Source organism: Sinocyclocheilus rhinocerous, unplaced genomic scaffold (assembly GCF_001515625.1).
Source record: "Sinocyclocheilus rhinocerous isolate Xijiao unplaced genomic scaffold, SAMN03320098_v1.1 scaffold576, whole genome shotgun sequence".
Classification (NCBI taxonomy): Eukaryota; Metazoa; Chordata; class Actinopteri; order Cypriniformes; family Cyprinidae; genus Sinocyclocheilus; species Sinocyclocheilus rhinocerous.
The window spans coordinates 101,167-119,938 of NW_015662167.1; the positions used below are offsets into that span (position 1 = coordinate 101,167).

An 18,772-nucleotide genomic window follows, 5' to 3' on the forward strand; every position below is an offset into this window, starting at 1 on the left:
ATATATATATACACATTTTTAATACATATTTCAAAAATTATACAAAAAAAAAATATTTATAAATAAATAATAATTAAAAAATTTGAGGCTACATAGAGGCAAATCAAGGCCTAAAATTAACCCATGAATTATAAAACACAGAAGAAAAAAAACATACTAATTCAAAGTGATTCCGTAGAATGAATGTGACTCTCCAGTGCTACACCATTTAGGATGATCCAGTTCATTGGAATGAATAAAACGTTCAACTCGGACCATTTAGGTGAGCATGAGTTATCCCTCAGCTCAGATACTAAAACAGAGATGTAGCATTTGGTTGCATTACTCGAACCAAATTGGTCCTTGTGGTGGATTGTGTGACATAAAACTCTTAAAACACAATCTTTCTTTCATCCCTTCCTCCCAAACCTGATTGTATTGTGTTCTTACTGGAGATAAAGAGACTGTAACGCTGTGGATTCTTCACTCTATTTTGTAGCTGTCTTGAATGTTGCACTCATACAGTAGAGGGTTTTGAGGGATTCTTATGAAACGGTGTCTCGTCAGCCTCCTCTAATGCTCTAATACAAACGAGCTATAATAAAGAGAGCCTTGTGAATATGTAAATCACATACCTTAATCCAAATACTGGCATGCAAATGAATGTGTACATATTTTAATTGTCTTTCTCCAATTTACACATTCAGTGGGTCTGATATGCGAGGATTCAAATGCAAATGGCCCACCAGTATTTCATTAATACCTTCATAACATGCAGCTTTTAAGCACAATGATAAGTTAATTCCTCAGTTCGTATAATCTTATCTCCCACAAGACTCCTAGCCTGCCTTAAGAAGACAGGAACAGCGCTCAAATGCTATTAGAAGGAACACTATTAAATCCCACTATCACCCAAAATGTACATCTTCATAATGTGCAATTGGAAAAAAAATTAAGTGCATCATTGCCTCTGCTGTGCTTCGTGAACAGTAATCATGTGCTATGCCTCATTTAATGTAGCATGAATGCTGTGTGGTACTGTAGGTTAGTTTAACACATTTAACAACATTTATAGAGTGACTTTGGTGCGTTTTTGTTTATCTAGGTGGTCATGTTGAGACAGAGAAAGGATGGACAGGCGGATGGGGATGCTGTGGACAGGATGGACAGCTCTAAACCTACATGGAAGGTACATGTGTTGTAGTTCTTTTAAGTTGGATTAGCATAAATTTGAATATTTAAATTTTGGATAGTGCTTAAAATAGCCTTGTGTGCTAAAGCGTTCTAAAGTACATTTCTACAAACATTTACTTACTAATAGTGTTTTACTTTTAAAGGGTAATATCACGAAGACATTTTCGTGGAACTTAAGGATCAAAGAGACTGAAAATAGCCATATAGAGTAAAACTACATTATGACTAACATTATAAGTGGAGGGAGTAGTAAATTTAAATAGTAAAAACTAAATAAATGATAAGACCTTTTAAAGCTAAATCTTTAACGGGGCATTCTGTACATTATTCTGTAAAATATAATGTTCAGTTATGACACAATGCAAATGTCTTACCAAAGTAAACTACTGTTCAAAACTTTGGGTCATTAAGATTTATTTATTTATTTATTGGAGAGAAATAATACTTTTATTCAGCAAGGATGCGTTAAATTGATCAAACGTGACAGAATAATATCTGTAATGTTACAAAAGATTTCTATTTCAAATAAAACTATTTTTCTAATAGAATCCTGACAAATGTATCACGGCTAGTGGTCGACCGATATTGTTTTTTTGACAGCCGATGCCGATATCTTGGAAAGCAGGGTGGCCGATGGCCGATATAAAGCCGATATAATTTTATTTATTTTAATTAATATTTAAGAAATTTAAAAATGGATTAAAAAATAAATGTGTTAAATAAACATGCTTATACTTTAGATGACTATTTAAGAAGTATTTTTCACAAATAAATAAATATTTAATAAAAAATATAATAAAAAAGGAAGTAAACACTGCAACCAACAGGGCACTCAGTATTCTGGGAAGTTTGTGTGCATTGGGAATCATATTTTTAAGGTAAGGTAACACTCATTTTAGATACAGCACAAAGTGAAAATGACATTAATATGGCAGTGGGCAAATGCATAAAGCGCAGCATAATTTGAAATCACAAGTTTAAAGTTTGTCGATCGCGCGTCTCCAGTGAAGCTGAACTCTCCTCCTGTCCGCATTTAATTCACACGGATCAACCGTCACGCAGAGAACACGCGATCATGCAGGATACAAATGCACACTTCACAAGATCTCACAACTGGATCCGACTAAGTTTGCAAGGCCTTTCTATTACTAATAATATAAAAGCAATCGTTATAATACTTTTTGTATACATTTTAATTCCGTTGTTTAACCGTTCTATCTGATTATTAGACAGATTTCTGTCCATATTAGACAGAGCTGTTAACGACGACAGCGAACAAGAGGGAGAATGTGAGCACTGTGCTCAGGCGCTGCCGTTCTCAGCGCCGTCAAAATAAAAGTCCCGCCTCAAACGCATCGGCCAAACAGGAAAACTTATCGGCCGATGCCGATATTTAAAAAAAATGCCAAATATCGGCCGATATATCGGCCTTGGCGATATATCTGTCGACCACTAATCACAGCTACCACAAAATGTTAAGCAGCACAACTGTTTTCAACTGATAACAATAAGAAATGTTTCTTGAGCAGCATATTAGAATGATTTCTGAAGGATCATGTGATGGAAGTAAGGGCTGCTGAACATTAAGCTTTGCCATCTCAGGAATAAATGTAATTTTTAAACATACTTAAATAGAAAAGCTATTTTAAATTGTAATAGCATTCCACAATATTGTTTTTGCTGTATTTGCTCAAATAAATGCAGCCTTGGTGAGCATTAGAGACTTTTAAACGTTAGTGTATGACCCTATAGGTTTTATCATTACTTACACCTTGCAACAGTTTATATCTGAGGCACTGGTCCAAAAGGAATCCCTCCTGCTCTAATACCTCTCTCACAGATGGTATTTTCTTCGCTACTGAGAAATAAACTGCATTGATTATGCGCCAAGTGCGTTTGCCCTTCAACCTTCAGCACAGGCTGCTAAATTGTCTCCTGTCTCTGGGTGTGACTCACTTCTAGCAGTCAGCAAGCCAACAGGAGTCTGGTCAATAGGAGAATTGTGAATTGCTCTTAATCTTTGATCCTGTGGTTCATTGTTTAAATATCACCTTATCTTTTATTTATGTATGTGAAATACAATTTATTGATTTTCTGTAGTGCGATTTTTTTTCAATGCAGCAATATCGATTTGCTCATTAGTACACAAAATTAGTTTGGGAGCAGATATTAGATTGCAGTTTCATTATGAAAGTCTGTCTTTAAAGTCAGCATGAAAAGAAAATGTACCCTATTTTCTGTTTCTATCTTTTCTAAATGCTTGTTATAGAGCTTATTGTGAGTGAAAAAAATTGACCTTAGATCTGACGCTATTTCAACTTCATCCTGACTATAAGACAGACTTATTGAACACACTTTTTTTTTCATGTTAACGTATTTCCTATTGAAACAGGAGGTTGTGACAGGATTTAAAGGTATTACATTTGTAAATTTACTAAGATATAGAATATTTTTGTTAGCTTTTAGGAGTGCTGTAGCATATAGATGAGCTTATACTTAACAGAATCCAAATAATAAAACTCCAAATTTGATTTCATGGGGTCTTTAAGGAGCTGATTGTTGATTGTCAGACAGTCAGTGTTGTGTGTCAGCATTTTTCTGAAAGGTTACTGAATCTGAAACGGTAGCTAAAACTGCTCCTAATGAGGAAGAACATTGCCCTGCTGACTGTTTGATACTTCACTGTGTCTGATTCACTGTCTCTTCAGCAGTCTGTGTGTGTGTGTGTGTGTGTGAAGCTCTTTAAGTTCTCAACTTGTGCCATTTATTAATAGAGCTCTTCCAGATGCCATTCATGTTCTGGCTTTTCTGAGTTTATTTTAGATCATTACTGTCAGATATTATATATAAGTAGTCAGAAGGAAATCTGGACTGAGAAATATTTTTAAATATTTTTTTTCAAAATGTGAGGGAAGAATAACTCTGATGGCTACTATTATAATTTCTATAATTGTATTTTAATAGAACAAGAGCAAAACATGTTTTGGTGGGTTTCTCCTGGGTGTTGTTTTAGCACCTGAAAGGTTGCGGTTCGTAATATTACACCTTTTATTACAGAGGAAGATAATGAAAATGCCTGCAGGCTTTTCCCAAACATACCTTTTTTGTGAAATGTACAATTGTAACAGAAATGTCTTACATTTATGTAAATTTGCAGTTGACTTCAAACTGCATGTGTGATTAGTAACAATGAATCATATAGAGCTGGATAGAGAGGATGAAAGCAGACAGAAGTAGATTGCCAGAGACGGCAGACCTGGTCCAGACTCTGTGTCTCTCTGGAGAGCTGGCTCAAGCCTCCCTGGAGGGCAGAAATATGGCTGATAGTCCCTGTGGTTCATGGCTCATCAAATACTTGAAACAAAGTTTAGCCTGTCAAAGGCCGACATGGGTTTTTCTGCGGACTCCCAGTAGAGTGACTGAGAGGGTTCTGCAAAATTTCTGATAAAGCTATGAAAGTCAAAGATCATAGCATATGAGGGCATTTTTAAGAATGGCCATTTTGCACCATGTGGACTTTTTATGTGGGAGTTAAACCACATTTCAAGTTATGTATTGCGTTTAATAGCATTCCCTGGTAAAAGGTGGTTGAATTGACACATTGTGTCATAAATAAAAGGCATCCTAGGTCTTGCTAAGTATAATTTCATTTCTGGCAATTAATATGTCCCAAATACACACATACATTTATTTATTTATAAAAAAAAAAAAAGTGACGTGACATGTGGCCAAGTATGGTTACCCATACTAGGAATTAGTGCTCTGCATTTAACCCATCCTAAGTGCACACACACAGCAGTGAACACACACACACCGTGAACACACACCCGGAGCAAAATTGTTTGATAATGCTGGTCAGTGACAAGGGTAAAACAATTAAATCAATATATACAGACATTTGAAAATGTTTACACCTTTTGAAAATATTTTTACAGCCATAAACGTTAAAGTAATAGACAAAGGTCTTTTGTTTTATAGATAAAAGTAAGTGAAATCTAATTGTTTTAATAAAATTTGGTTTGTAGTTCCAAGATAGCACCTGCTAATGAAATAGTAGAATTATTATATGATTTTAATGAAAAGGGGGATTTAAGTGGCACTGTATTAAATTAGTATATTTTGAGCAATTGCAAATGTAAATATAAGGGGTAAATGTTATAAAATGTGAGAGACAAGAAATTATAAATGAGTTGTCTTTGGCGGACTGCCTGCTGTGCTTCTGAATCTCGGAGCTCTCTCTGAAGAATTATTTAATTAACAGCATGTAATTCAGTTTAATGTCGAGAAGCACATCAGTGCCAATCAGCATTACTGACATCCACAAACAAATATGGCCAAAAACATTTCAGAAAGGCCTCTGTAAAAGTCCTTTTGTCAGCTTTACAGTAGTGATATAGAGTCAAGCACCCCCATGTGCCCTCATTAAATGTGCCTCTATGGAATTCTCCTGTCAGCCCTGAACTGGACGTTTCAGTTTTGAGAAAGCAGACAGTTTTTGGGGAAAAGATACATCTAACCCAGGTTGTATTTTTGTTTCCAGCCTTGAATTTCAAGGCCTGCAAAATCACTAGTGTGGAGGTTTTAATTTGCTCGGCTGTATAAAGTAGGTGGATGAAATGCACGGTCACGATATGATGCATGCGAGAGAACCTCTGAACTCCTGAGGCCATAATTGCAGTCAAGCTGTTTAACTTGCTGACTGTGTTCTTCAGACTCTGACTCAGCGTATTTTGCCTCTCTGAAAATGATTTAGAAGTTTATTTTGGCATTCTGAAGCTCATTTGGGAACCTAAGTGGAAATCAGGGGACCGATAAACAAGTTTTAAAGTTCTCGACTAGGTCTCCATTGCATCACTAACATATCTTTGTGTTTGTGACAGAGGCTTCCCAATGGCTCCATCGATGCCCATGACGACACCAGCAGGTCTCTGGAGCTGCAGGAACTCCTGGATAAGGCCAATAAGGAGCTGGGCCAAAACAGAGAGCGGATCAGCAGCCTGACCAATCGCATGTCTGAGCTTGAGACGGAACTGGCTGCTGCCCGCAAAGACCTATTGAAGAGCGAGGAGATGAGTGCCAAGCACCAGAGGGACATACGTGAGGTTAGAATGATTGGGGAGAGAGGAAAGAGACAGAATGGGGACAGAGCGATGAGGGCTTGTCTCAGGGAAGATAAAACATCAGGCAGTGAGGACATTTTCTCAACAGCTTTATTTTTGCTGAGAGACAGAAGGTTGCAAATAATGCAATTATGACTCATTCCTTGGCAAGGTCTAAAGATTTAGGGTATTTAAAGGAGCTGTTCTCCCAAAAATAATTTACTTTGCAAACTACTATTAGTTATTGTGCCTTGTGTATATGTATATGTGTATGTGTATATTGTGTATATGTGACATAAGGGTCCATTTTTTGAAATTGAGATTTGTTTTTAATTGAGAATAAATAAGCTTTCCATTGATGTATGGTTTGTTAGGATAGGACAATATTTGGTCGAGATACAACTATTTGAAAATCTGGAATCGAGGGTGCCAAAAAATCTAAATATTGAGAAAATCACCTATAAAGTTGTCTAAAAGAAGTTCTTAGCAATGCATATTACTAATCAAAAATGAAGCTTTGATATATTTACGGTAGGAAATTTGCAAAATATATTCATGAAACATGATCTTTATTAATATCCTAATGATTTTTGGCATAAAAGAAAAATCGATAATTTTGACCCATACAATGTATTGTTGGCTATTGCTAGAAAAATACCCGTGCTACTTACGACTGGTTTTGTGGTCCAGGGTCACATATGTATATGTGTGTGTTTATGAGGACTTTGCCTCCTCATTTCAGGACACCACTGCAGATCACTGAAGTCTGTCATTCCAGTTATGACTTTCTGATTAAAAAATATATGTTAAACATTCACAGGTGAAGCATTCAAAATAGGATCAATAAGATGTATTAAGAAAATAGACTCTAAGGGTGCTTTCACACTAGCACTAGGTGCGCACCCGGGTTCGTTTGACGTCAGAGTTGGATAATGTGAATGCTGTTTTCTGAACCCACATTCTTTTGAATCTTTTGAATCATGACACATGAGCTGTTCTGTGTTAACACTTTGCAAACAAATCTAAGTTTTCAAAATCCGAAGCACCAAAGTGAAGCGAGCAAGCATCCATTCATTTTGCCGACTTCTGCATAAACGTTGCATTAGAGATAAACAGTTGACACTTTGATGACACAAATGTACTCTGGTACAGAACCAAAAAACTACCGTGTGAACACAATCCAGTGGGGGTAGTGGAGGTCGGATCAAATTCTAGTGAATTTCAATTGTATGCCGATTTTAATCAGTTTCATTGTTTAGATTACTTTTCCATAAGTTGTTGTAGGGTTTTCAAACTTCCCAAGGGTTTTTGTTTTCTCTTACTATGTGCCTGTTCGACAGGCGATGGCACAGAAGGAGGACATGGAGGAGCGAATCACAACATTAGAAAAGCGTTACCTGGCCGCCCAGAGAGAAACCACCTCGATCCATGACCTGAACGACAAGCTAGAGAACGAGCTGGCCACCAAGGACTCACTTTACCGACAGGTATGCCAACCTTGAATCAGGCCTGTGCTGATTTGAAGTTAATTTCAAGTATGAGCGCTGTAGGTCTGTGCTGGTTGATGTCCCATAATGCAGTTGAGATGTTCTGAGAGTCATGTTCCATCTGTGCCTGTGCGTATGAAGGGTGCATGTTAGTCAGAGGGGGTTTAATTAGCCCTAAAGCAGCAGACTCATGCTGGAATGCTTCAGAATCCTTCAGCACACTGAGAAGAGGCATGCTGGGAGGAAGCAGGTACCGCCCGACTGTTTTAATATCCAGATCCATCAGCTGGAGAAAGAAAGAGGATTCCCAACTGCATTGATGTTGGAGCCAGTTTGGACAGAGTGTTTGTTATGAATGCAGAGGGTATAAATATCTTAAAAGAGATGGATAAATCAAGACATCTGCTCTTGTATAGACAGCATGTGTTTTGTGCTTTTGCGCTCAAGGCAGGGATGTCGTCAGGGGGGACAACCAGGAACGTTGCTTTGGGTCCTAGCCCACTTATTGGGCCCAGGGAGAATTGGGCAGACCTAAAAAAAAAAATGTTGTCCCAGGCCATGTGAATATTCACAGCGGCCCTGTTTAAGCCTATGAGAATGAAAAACTGCATTACATCACATTGATTTTACAGTGATAGATACAGTACACTACCCTTAAAAAGTTTGGGGTCAGTAGATTTTTTATATATTTTTTTGGCATTGAAGACGTTCATAATGTTACAAACAATTTCTACTTCAATTAAATGCTGTTCTTTTTGAACTTTCTATTCATCAGAGAAACCTGAAAAAAAATATTATCACAGTTTCCAGAAAAATATTAAGCAGTACAACTGTTTTCAACATTGATAATAGTAAGAAATATTTCTTGTGCAACAAATCATCATATTAAAATGATTTCTGAAGGATCATGTGACGCTGTTAATTAATAGATGCAGAAAATTAAGCTTTGCCATCACAGAAATGAATTACATTTTAAAATATATTAACACAGAAAGCAGTTGTTTTCATTTGTAAAAATATTTCACAATATTACGATCAAATAAATGCAACCTTGGTGAGACTTTCTCCAAATACATAAATACCTTAACGACCCCAAACTTTTGAACAGTAGCGAATAATCCAAATTTTGACTTTGAAACTTTCATTTGAATCATGTGTATGTACTTTGTGTGTTTGTACACTGGTGGTTTGTTTTTATGTGCACTTATTTATTTTGTGTTGTGTGTGTGCTTCCTTTTTTAAATGTACTGTATGGTATGTTTTCGTTCACGTGTGTGTTTTGAGTACCTTGTAACCTTGTGTGGGTCTTACCTTTGTATCTCAATATCTGTGTGTTCTTCTAAAATGGGGGTGTCTACATGAACGTACACCCTCTGTTTGTCTTATTTTTGTGCGGTTTGCATGCACTTGTCTTTTTATCAGAGCGAGGAGACGGTGCGACACCTCCAGGAATTGCTGGAGTTGGCGGAACAACGGCTACAGCAAACTATGAGGAAGGCGGAGACTCTGCCCGAGGTGGAGGCTGAACTGGCCCAGAGAGTGGCCGCCCTCACCAAGGCGAGTACTCAGTCACTTCTCCAGACAACAGCAGCAGGAAAAAATGAGAGAGTCAGTTCATAAGATTATTTTCTGTCAGGAAAATGCCCTCTGAGATGGTGATAAGGTAATGATAAGGTAAAGAAGGGCGGAAACTGTCATGAAAAGATTACACAGCAGGATTAGATATGAGATAAACAACAGAAGCTGTTCAAAAGACCCACTGAGACATGATTTAGAGAAACATCTAAAAGTTCTATGATGGGTCAAGACCCAATTTTAGGTTGCAGGTATGTTCTAACTGGATCATGGAAATCAGGAAAAAAAAAAGAAGAAGAAAAAAAAGAAAAGTGAATGGCATATTAGGCAGATGTAGATATTAAGCTAAACAATTGACATTAAGCAAATGCCAACATTGTTTAACCAAAGTATGTGTGATATAATAAATACACCCCATATTACTAATATTAATATGATGCTATTTTAGTTTATAACTTAAATTCAGTTTGATTCCAAGGCAATAGTTTTCATTTTCATTTAGATTAAATTTGTTTTTATTTTATTTCAGTTAATGAAAATGTTGTTGAACAGATTTAGTTTTAATTTAATTTAGTTAATTACTCAATAGGTAAATCACATTTGTGCTATTGTTGATATCATGTTGATAATCTTTAATATTTTGGACCTATAGAGTTCATGGTACTGTAATTAAGATTGTTGTTTTCAAGCAATTTTGGTGGGTCTTTTCAGTGTTGGGTTTCCACTTGATGTCCAAAGTAGAATTTGGATCTTGAAGCAAAACCAGTTTAGGATCACTTAATAAAGAAAAAAAAAGGTCAGAACTGAGGCCTAGTGTCAGGCAGCGTGCTTTCCGACACATTGAGCTATGGTGCTCATGTAAGTTTGAGTCTGGCATTATTTTTTCATCCTGTTTCAACCCTTTTCCCATCAGTTGTGTCCTTTCTCTTGTTATAAGTGTCAAAAAAGATTTAAAAAATACAGCTGTAAATAAATATAAATAAATTCATTACATTTATATAGCGCTTTTTTAGGCACTCAAAGCGCTTTACATTGTCAGGGGGTATCTCCTCATCCACCACCAGTGTGCAGCATCCACCTGGATGATGCGACGGCAGCCATAGTGCGCCAGAACGGCCACCACACACCAGTTTATTGGCGGAGAGGAGACAGAGTGATGAAGCCAATTAGCAGATATGGGGATTGTTAGGAGGCCATGATGATCAAAGGACAATGGGCAAATTTGGCCAGGATGCCGAGGTCACACCTCTACTCTTTTCGAAAGACATCCTGGGATTTTTAATGACCACAGAGAGTCAGGACCTCGGTTTAACGTCTCATCCGAAGGACGGTGCTTGTTGACAGTATAGTGTCCCCGTCACTACACTGGGGCGTTAGGACCCACACAGACTGCAGGGTGAGCACCCCCTGCTGGCCTCACTAGCACCTCTTCCAACAGCAACCTAGTTTGATGGTCAGAGGCCAATGGGCGAATTTGGCCAGGATGCTCTTTTCGAAAGACATCCTGGGATTTTTAATGACCACAGAGAGTCAGGACCTCGGTTTAACGTCTCATCCGAAGGACGGTGCTTGTTGACAGTATAGTGTCCCCGTCACTACACTGGGGCGTTAGGACCCACACAGACCACAGGGTGAGCACCCCCTGCTGGCCTTACTAACACCTCTTCCAACAGCAACCTAGTTTTCCCAGGAGGTCTCCCATCCAGGTACTGACCAGGCTCAGCCCTGCTTAGCTTCAGTGGGCAACCAGTCTTGGGCTACAGGGTGATATGGCTGCCGGGTTTTGTATTGTATTGTATTGTATTGTATTGTATATAATAAAGCACTCCATTGCATCAGCCATCAGACATCCACAGGTAGAGCTGATATTTCTCTTCTACAGGCTTCCTCACTCTGTAGCAGTCACATTTCATCTGAACATCAGCTCGAATTGTGGATGACAGTGTTTTTGTCTTGTCAGAGTGGCAGAGAGGCAGTGGGGTTTTGTTTATAGTCTCGCTAATGTAGTTAATTAAAAATGGCAACTTTTCTCATTCTCAGTCAGTGGCATCCTGTCATACACCTCATGCTTCAAATAATACAGATCCATGGCTGACCTTAAACCAGAATTTCTCCTTCCTAAGATCCTATTTATATGCTATCACCGGGCTATAGAGAAACCGAATAATACAACAACATGCACTGAAAAAAACTATACTTTGATTTCTCATAGCCTTATTTTCATTTTAAATATGGTTTTTGAAAACAGATTTGACAAGCATGTTTCTGTGACGAATAAAATACAAGCAATTAAATCTAAATCTCTTTCTTGCTAAATGTGAAGTGTCTAATCTCTGAAGGTTTTAGTCCCGCTGTTGCTCTTTATACTAATGTCAGTGTTTCCTGTAGGCGGAGGAGAGACATGGCAACATCGAGGAGCGTTTGCGCCAATTGGAGGCCCAGCTGGAAGAGAAGAACCAAGAGCTGGGCAGGGTGAGGACTGGGTTGGGGTCATGACACCAAAAGAAAAAGGAATGCTGAGTTTGTCACTGAATGAGTGAATGTTGGATAGAGGAAAGATGAGATATGAGGGAGTAAATGAGAGAGTGGCTTTGGTTCATTACGCTGTGTGTGTGCATGTGATTTTGATTTGTTTTAAGTGCACATAAGAATGAACACTATAACCAGTGTTTGTTTTTGTTTTTGTGAGTGTGTGCGAATGTTCATATGCTTGGCCACAATGTCTCCACAAAACTTGAAATAACCCACATCAGATGGTTCGTATTAGGGAAAAGTAAATAAACAAAATATCAAAATGAAAATGTAAAACGGTAAATGATTTGGCTCAGTATAATGTTTGTTTAGCCATATTGTCCCTAGCAGTTTGTATTACACACACTTATAGGTCACACTTCACAATAGTTACATTTGTTAACATTAGTTAACTACGCTAGTTAACATGGACCTGAGCATGAACTTAGTTTACTGTATATTAATTTCAACATTTACTAATACATTATCAAAATAAAAAAATGGTATATTATTTAATGGACCTTTATTAACTAACATTAACAAAGCTGAAAATATATATTTATATATTGTGTTACCATAATGGATTAATAATTTAATTTAATAAATAATATAATGTAATACTTATATATGAAATATATTTTAATATAATATATCATAAAATAATATAATATATATTAAATGTATTTTAATATATCATATTTAATATACACTTTTTCACTTTTGACAATAGAATAGAAGTTAATGGACATGTATAACCATAATTTAATGACAATGTTCTTTTATTTTAAAACCGTAAACATTTTTGTTTGGGTTTCAAGGTTAGTCTGTAGTTATTTCGATTAGATTTAAATAAAAACAATATAAGTATACGGTCCGAGTTTCTGTGTGTGTGTGTGTGTGTGTGTGTGTTTGTGTTAAGGAAGACGTGTAACCTGTTGCACAGTAGGTCTTGACCAGGCCTGCAGGCGGTGTGTTCGACCTCACTGTGGGAACTCTGCGGCCTGACTGCTCTGATTAGCCTGTGCTGCTTTGTGTCTTCTTCTGTTTTTTACACACACAACAGAGGCAAACAAAGATCGATAGGCTAGCACTCCTGTACAAACACACTCACACACACATGCTGCTGCTCTGAGAATATGGGACATTTTTTTAGCTCATCTTGAATCAGCTGAATTTCCCCACCCCCAGTGAGAGCAGAGCTGTAATTGGCTGCTATATTTAGATTTTGAATTATTCATGCATGGTTAATTTCCTTCTGTGTGTGAGCTGATGATTGTAATGACTTAAAGCAGTCAAAGAGAGTCCTTATCCTCCTTCAGCCTTAATTAAACCTTGATACTTACACCTCAGACTGGGCTTGAGCTCCCGCTCTTTCCTGACAGTCACAATGCTCTGTGTTGACTACATTTTAAAGACCGTTGCCACCAAAAGAAAATTAAGATTTTGTTGCCAGGCAACTGAGTGCCCATATCCTGCTGCAACTGTGTTTAAAAGTCATCACCCCTGCATTCAGCTACAAGGACTGTCATTATTCATGTTCTTGAGTGATTATCACAAAATGCACACCAAACACCCTTAGAAATATGTGAGAAATTAGTTGTAAATGCTGAAGCAAAATGTGAACTCTCAAAGGCAGCTATGTGTTTTAATATCATGAACCTGACTTAAAAATCAGACATAAAACTCTTAGAATGTGATGACAGTGCTTCAGGGTGTAATGCTGCCCTCTATTGGTTCTACTGTACGTAGATTATCAGAAAAACAAATTCCAGTCTAGTTGTACTCTTAAAATAAAGGATGTTGTTTCATACTCCCCTTTTTTTTCTTGCTTCCTTTTATCTTCTCTGCTCGCTGTCACTCTTTCTCAGGCTCGGCAGAGGGAGAAGATGAACGAGGAGCATAACAAGCGTCTGTCTGACACTGTGGACCGTCTTCTCACAGAGTCCAATGAACGGCTTCAGCTGCACCTGAAGGAGCGCATGGCTGCGCTGGAGGACAAGGTACAGATTTTACAATACCCACCTGCACATACTACTGTACACATTTGACCATTTGATCAGCCGATGCTTAAAGAGTATTTAAGCAAACATAGAACACACTGACACAAGGGTCTCATTACTGACTGCTTTCCCAGGCCTCAGATTTACATGTGCTGCAGGGAAAAAACAAAAAACAAAACATGAGATATTAACAGCTGTTTTTTGAAAATATTTTTAACATTTAATTTTTTAAATGTTAAAAGAAAATATATTTTCAATTATATATTTAATTAAAATTTTTCAGCATTGGCAAATAATTTTTTACTGTAGCTTTTTTCTTAATGAACATAATTAAAATAAGATAAGAAAAATAAGATTGCTCACGTTAATTGTAAAAAATATCTAAATTATCTATTATTATTTTTTATTCATAAGAAATTAAATGTTGATTATGTTGATTTATTTTCTTAATGTGCATTCATCTTATGAAACTATTTAAATTATTATTTAAATTATTTACATCAAACATTATATATTATTAAATGATAAATTAATTCATTTAAATTATTAAAGATATTAATATTTATGTCCATATTTATAGTCTGCCTTTATCCTAGAGCGTGCACGGCCATATTCTGTAAATCGCTTGTGAAAAACATAGGTATAAAGGTTTTCTGTTCAGCTTGAATGAATAGAACCCAGTCCTTTCCTCTTTTGAGCTGTAAGCTGAGATGACAGAAGTGGCCAGATGTGAAGGGACAGGCTGAAGCACCACACGTAGAGAGAGATAGAGAGAGAGAGAGAGAGAGAGAGAGAATGTGCAGGTTATCTTTGGCACAACGTGCTGCTTAAATCTTAGTCAACTTTGTTTCGTTTGTTTTTTTTCCCCCATTCCCCCATCAAGAATGCACTCATCCATGACCTGGAGAATTCCCAAAAACAACTGGAAGAGTTCCATCACAACAAGGTACAGTGGCACTGCGCATTAATATAACACAGATCTGCAGAACATGAGCAACAGCCAGGAGTGTTGCAGTTACAAGAGATAACCGAGGAGCATAACATGTCCATGGACTTTTCTTAATTAACATCAAGTGTTTAAGTTAGGATATTTATATGAACGTATAAAGAAGTGTGTAAGTGTTTATACTGTAGATCAGAGGTCAGCAAGTAAGTTTGGCATCGGGCCAAAAACTATTTTCGCCACTAGATGGTGGGCCAGAGCAGAGCCAAAGGATAATTTAAGAAATTAATTGATGAAAAATGCAACTAGAATTGCCTGTGACAGTGTCTTTTGTAACTGGTAGTGAGCCGTTACTCTGTGTTAAATCCTGTAGTAGGACAGTCATTAACAAAAAGCCACATTTGTGTGGCGGTGTCCGGGTTTTACACTGGATAAATTAATAAAGCAGAGTACTGACACGTAACCTGGCAAGTATCTTCATTGTCAATCTTTTTGATAAAAAGGAAGCTGAATTTGCTTTGTTATTGTTCACGTGTTGGTGCTGAGGCCCCGCGTTATAAGCAAACGTTTCAATGGTTCACTGTTTTTTCATACCACACATTTCATGACGTCTATTTTAGAGGTGTGTCTAGCGATCCACAGACTCTTTAGAATGTCTTTCAGAACTTTTCAAATCAAAAGCTCTCAATTAATCTCAAAATAAAACATTGCTGCAAAAACGTTCTCGTACTTTTATTTTGAAGGCAAAATCACTAAAGACGAAGTGATTGTGAGTAACTGTTGCTGTCATGACAGATCTATTTCAGAACCAGCCGCAATCAAAATAATCTGGCTGTGGGCACGGGCCAGATATTATTGCTGGCGGGCCAGTTTTGGTTCTTTGGTTAGCCTGTTGCCGACCACTGACACGTAACCTGGCAAGTATCTTCATTGTCAATCTTTTTGATAAAAAGGAAGCTGAATTTGCTTTGTTATTGTTCACGTGTTGGTGCTGAGGCCCCGCGTTATAAGCAAACGTTTCAGTGGTTCACTGTTTTTTCATACCACACATTTCATGACGTCTATTTTAGAGGTGTGTCTAGCGACTAGTTTTGGCTCGCGGGCCACCTGTTTCCGACCACTGCTGTCTCCCATTTCTTTCTTTTTTTAATTATTATTTTTACTTTGGCTTTTGTATGTTCATTTTATAGTGTCCTGCAATGTGATTTTTTAAAAATGCTAATATTTATTTAAAATATATATATACATAAACTACTAATCAAACATTTAAGGTTGGTAAGATTTTGTATTGTTTAAAAAAAAATTTTTTTTATCTTTTTTGTTTTTAAATTTAAAATACTCATGCTGACAAAAGCTGCATTTATTTGATCAAAAATACAGTAAAACAGTAATATTGTGAAATATTATTGCTACTTTAAAAAAAAAATTTTATTTTAATATATAGTTTTAAATGTAGTTTATTCCTGTGATGGTAAAGATGATTTTTCAGCAGCTAAAGAAGCATTTTTGTGTTAATATTTTTCAGGATTCTTTGATTAAAAAAAAGTTACAAAGAACAACATTTATTCAAAACAGAAATCTTTTGTAGCATTATAGATGTCTGTACTGGCACTTTGATCAATTTAATGCATCTTTGAGGAATAAAGTATTCATTTATTTTTAAAAATCTATTTTAAAATTATTATTATGATCTTATTTTGATCTTTATTCATTCGAGTTCATAAAAGTGGTTTTCATAATAAAGAAAGAATTGACTAATCAAGTGTTTTTTGGTTGTTTAGGAGAGGCTTATTGGGGAGATTGAGAAGTTACGGGCTGAACTCGATCATCTGAAGCGCAGGAGCGGTGCGTTTGGAGACGGAACACATCCTAGGTGACATCCAGATTTAAACCGTTTATAGTATTTTGTTATATAATGAGCCCTATTTTTATCTGCTCGTTAAAAGTGATGTGCTAAGTAGGCCTCTCTCTGTTGACCCGGTCTTAGGTCTCATCTTGGCAGTGCCACAGACCTGCGCTTCTCAGTGGTGGAAGGTCAGGGAGATCACTACTCCTCCACAGGGGTCATACGACGGGCTCAGAAAGGTCGAATGGTGGCACTCAGGGATGAACCCACCAAGGTGTCAATGTCACACCTACTGTACATCTCCATCTGTCACTGTCATAAACCAAAACTTGTTGTAACATGTACTGTACTGGTATAACTGTAGTCACTGGCAGACCTTGGCCTTGTAAACTAATTTCTCCCTATTCTTTTCTTTTGCCTCGTTGGATGTGTTCGTTGTAAGTTCCGGGTTCTCTAATCCACTTCAAAAATGTTGATAGCCAATCAGATCTTACTGAAACACTAATATCTGGAAGCCTGATTTGTAAACTCCACAAAGTAACCCTGATCCATGTCTTTATTTCCAGATCCTGCCGATGGTGGAGCAGGATTGGGATCGCTCTCAGCCCTCCAGCTTGCGAGCCAGCCGTACTCACCTGATGGGAAGCGACACTGAGCTGTCTGACCTGGACGATGAAGACCGTGAGACCATATTCAGCTCAGCCGATATGCTGTCTCCCAGCGGGCACTCAGACGCCCAGACGCTTGCCCTCATGCTGCAAGAACAGCTGGATGCCATCAATGAGGAGATCAGGTTGGGATACAGACTTTTAAGAGTGACAATATGGAAATCTTGTTTTGTTTTTGAGCAGCTGCACAGCAAGAGCCTGAGTTCTGCATGAGCTAGTGCCACTTACATTTTGTTCAAAAAGCTTTTTAAAACTGTTGAAGCATAAAGTTTATGACTAAGCGCTAACTTAGCAGCATAAATGGGTCGTTCAGAGTGCATCAGTTCTGATGTCAGAACTATCAACACATTAACATGTGACAGTCCGTATTTATTTATCATCAACTGTTCAGTATTCATCATTATGATGGGGGCATTGTTACTCATTTAACTTGTGAAGACGTTAGCCAGTCAACAGAAGTCATTTTCATAAGTCTAAAAGGTACAGTAGCTAAAATAGGCTGTTTAATTTGTTTTTGGTGGACAAAACATTGACTAACATTATAAGGAATTTATAATTAGTGTTGCATATTGGCTCTTTAACTTACTGCCAGCTTAAAGACCCCCTTAAAAGAGTAGAAAAGCCCTTTAACAGTTCAGGGTTACACTTTACAATATTTGCTTTAGTATATGAATGCTTTAAATCTGACATATCTTGTGACTTGTGACTTGTGAAATCTAATCATGTGCCTCGAGTATATCAGCTTAAATTCTTAAAATGTCATGTTCAGTTGTTTTATTGATCCAAGCTTGTGCTCTAAACTCATGCTTTGTTGAACAGAAGGGTGACCAGTTACAGCCAGAGCCAACTTTCTTCTCAAACTCAATGACCTTTTTTTGATTTCAGAATTCATTGACCCTGCAGGCAGACTAAAAGAGCACCTGTGTGTCTCTGTGCTCTGGCGGCCCGCAGATATAACTAGAACGGTAACAGAAACTGTCAGGCAGGCCAAAAACTTCATTCTAAATCCAAACAGTGCTCTGAAGCTTGTCCTGATACCGAGCTGTCTGGATTCCTTTCAGCAGCACAAAGCGCTGGAGGTGGAACATCTGTCATATATGACAATATTTGTGAGTTCTGAGTTGTGGATAAATGTAAATGCCAGACAATAGCAGAGCTATCACCTGAAATGTGCAGCAGTGTGCAGATAGCAGTGACTCATGACCTGAGCTGTGGCTTAAACTCATGAGGGTTCAACAGACTATACTTCCAGGGCATGAATATTAACATATATCAACAGTAAGAGGAGTCCTGGTGACATTTTCTTTGAAGGCTGAATACATAATGTCCTATAAAGCTGTTAGTAGTGCATTTTATGGTTTCCCAATTAATTCTAGCCACCGTTATAATGTATTATATGTGCAGTATAGAATATATACATATTCAGGGGTGTGCATAAGTGGTGTGGAGGTGTTTAAATAAGTTCAGACC

General features: G+C 37.4%; 1 protein-coding gene across 1 annotated transcript in view; it reads left to right on the forward strand.

Annotated features, from left to right (window-relative positions):
* The window catches only part of LOC107727737 (liprin-alpha-2-like), a 115,729-nt gene that overhangs the window by 83,995 nt on the left and 12,962 nt on the right, over positions 1-18,772 (forward strand). The window contains exons 5-14 of the mRNA XM_016537697.1: positions 1,085-1,168; positions 6,054-6,275; positions 7,613-7,759; positions 9,182-9,316; positions 11,723-11,806; positions 13,714-13,845; positions 14,729-14,791; positions 16,570-16,661; positions 16,776-16,908; positions 17,201-17,427. Of these exons, the coding sequence (XP_016393183.1) occupies positions 1,085-1,168; positions 6,054-6,275; positions 7,613-7,759; positions 9,182-9,316; positions 11,723-11,806; positions 13,714-13,845; positions 14,729-14,791; positions 16,570-16,661; positions 16,776-16,908; positions 17,201-17,427 (1,319 nt within the window). The remainder of the gene's footprint in view (positions 1-1,084; positions 1,169-6,053; positions 6,276-7,612; positions 7,760-9,181; positions 9,317-11,722; positions 11,807-13,713; positions 13,846-14,728; positions 14,792-16,569; positions 16,662-16,775; positions 16,909-17,200; positions 17,428-18,772) is intronic.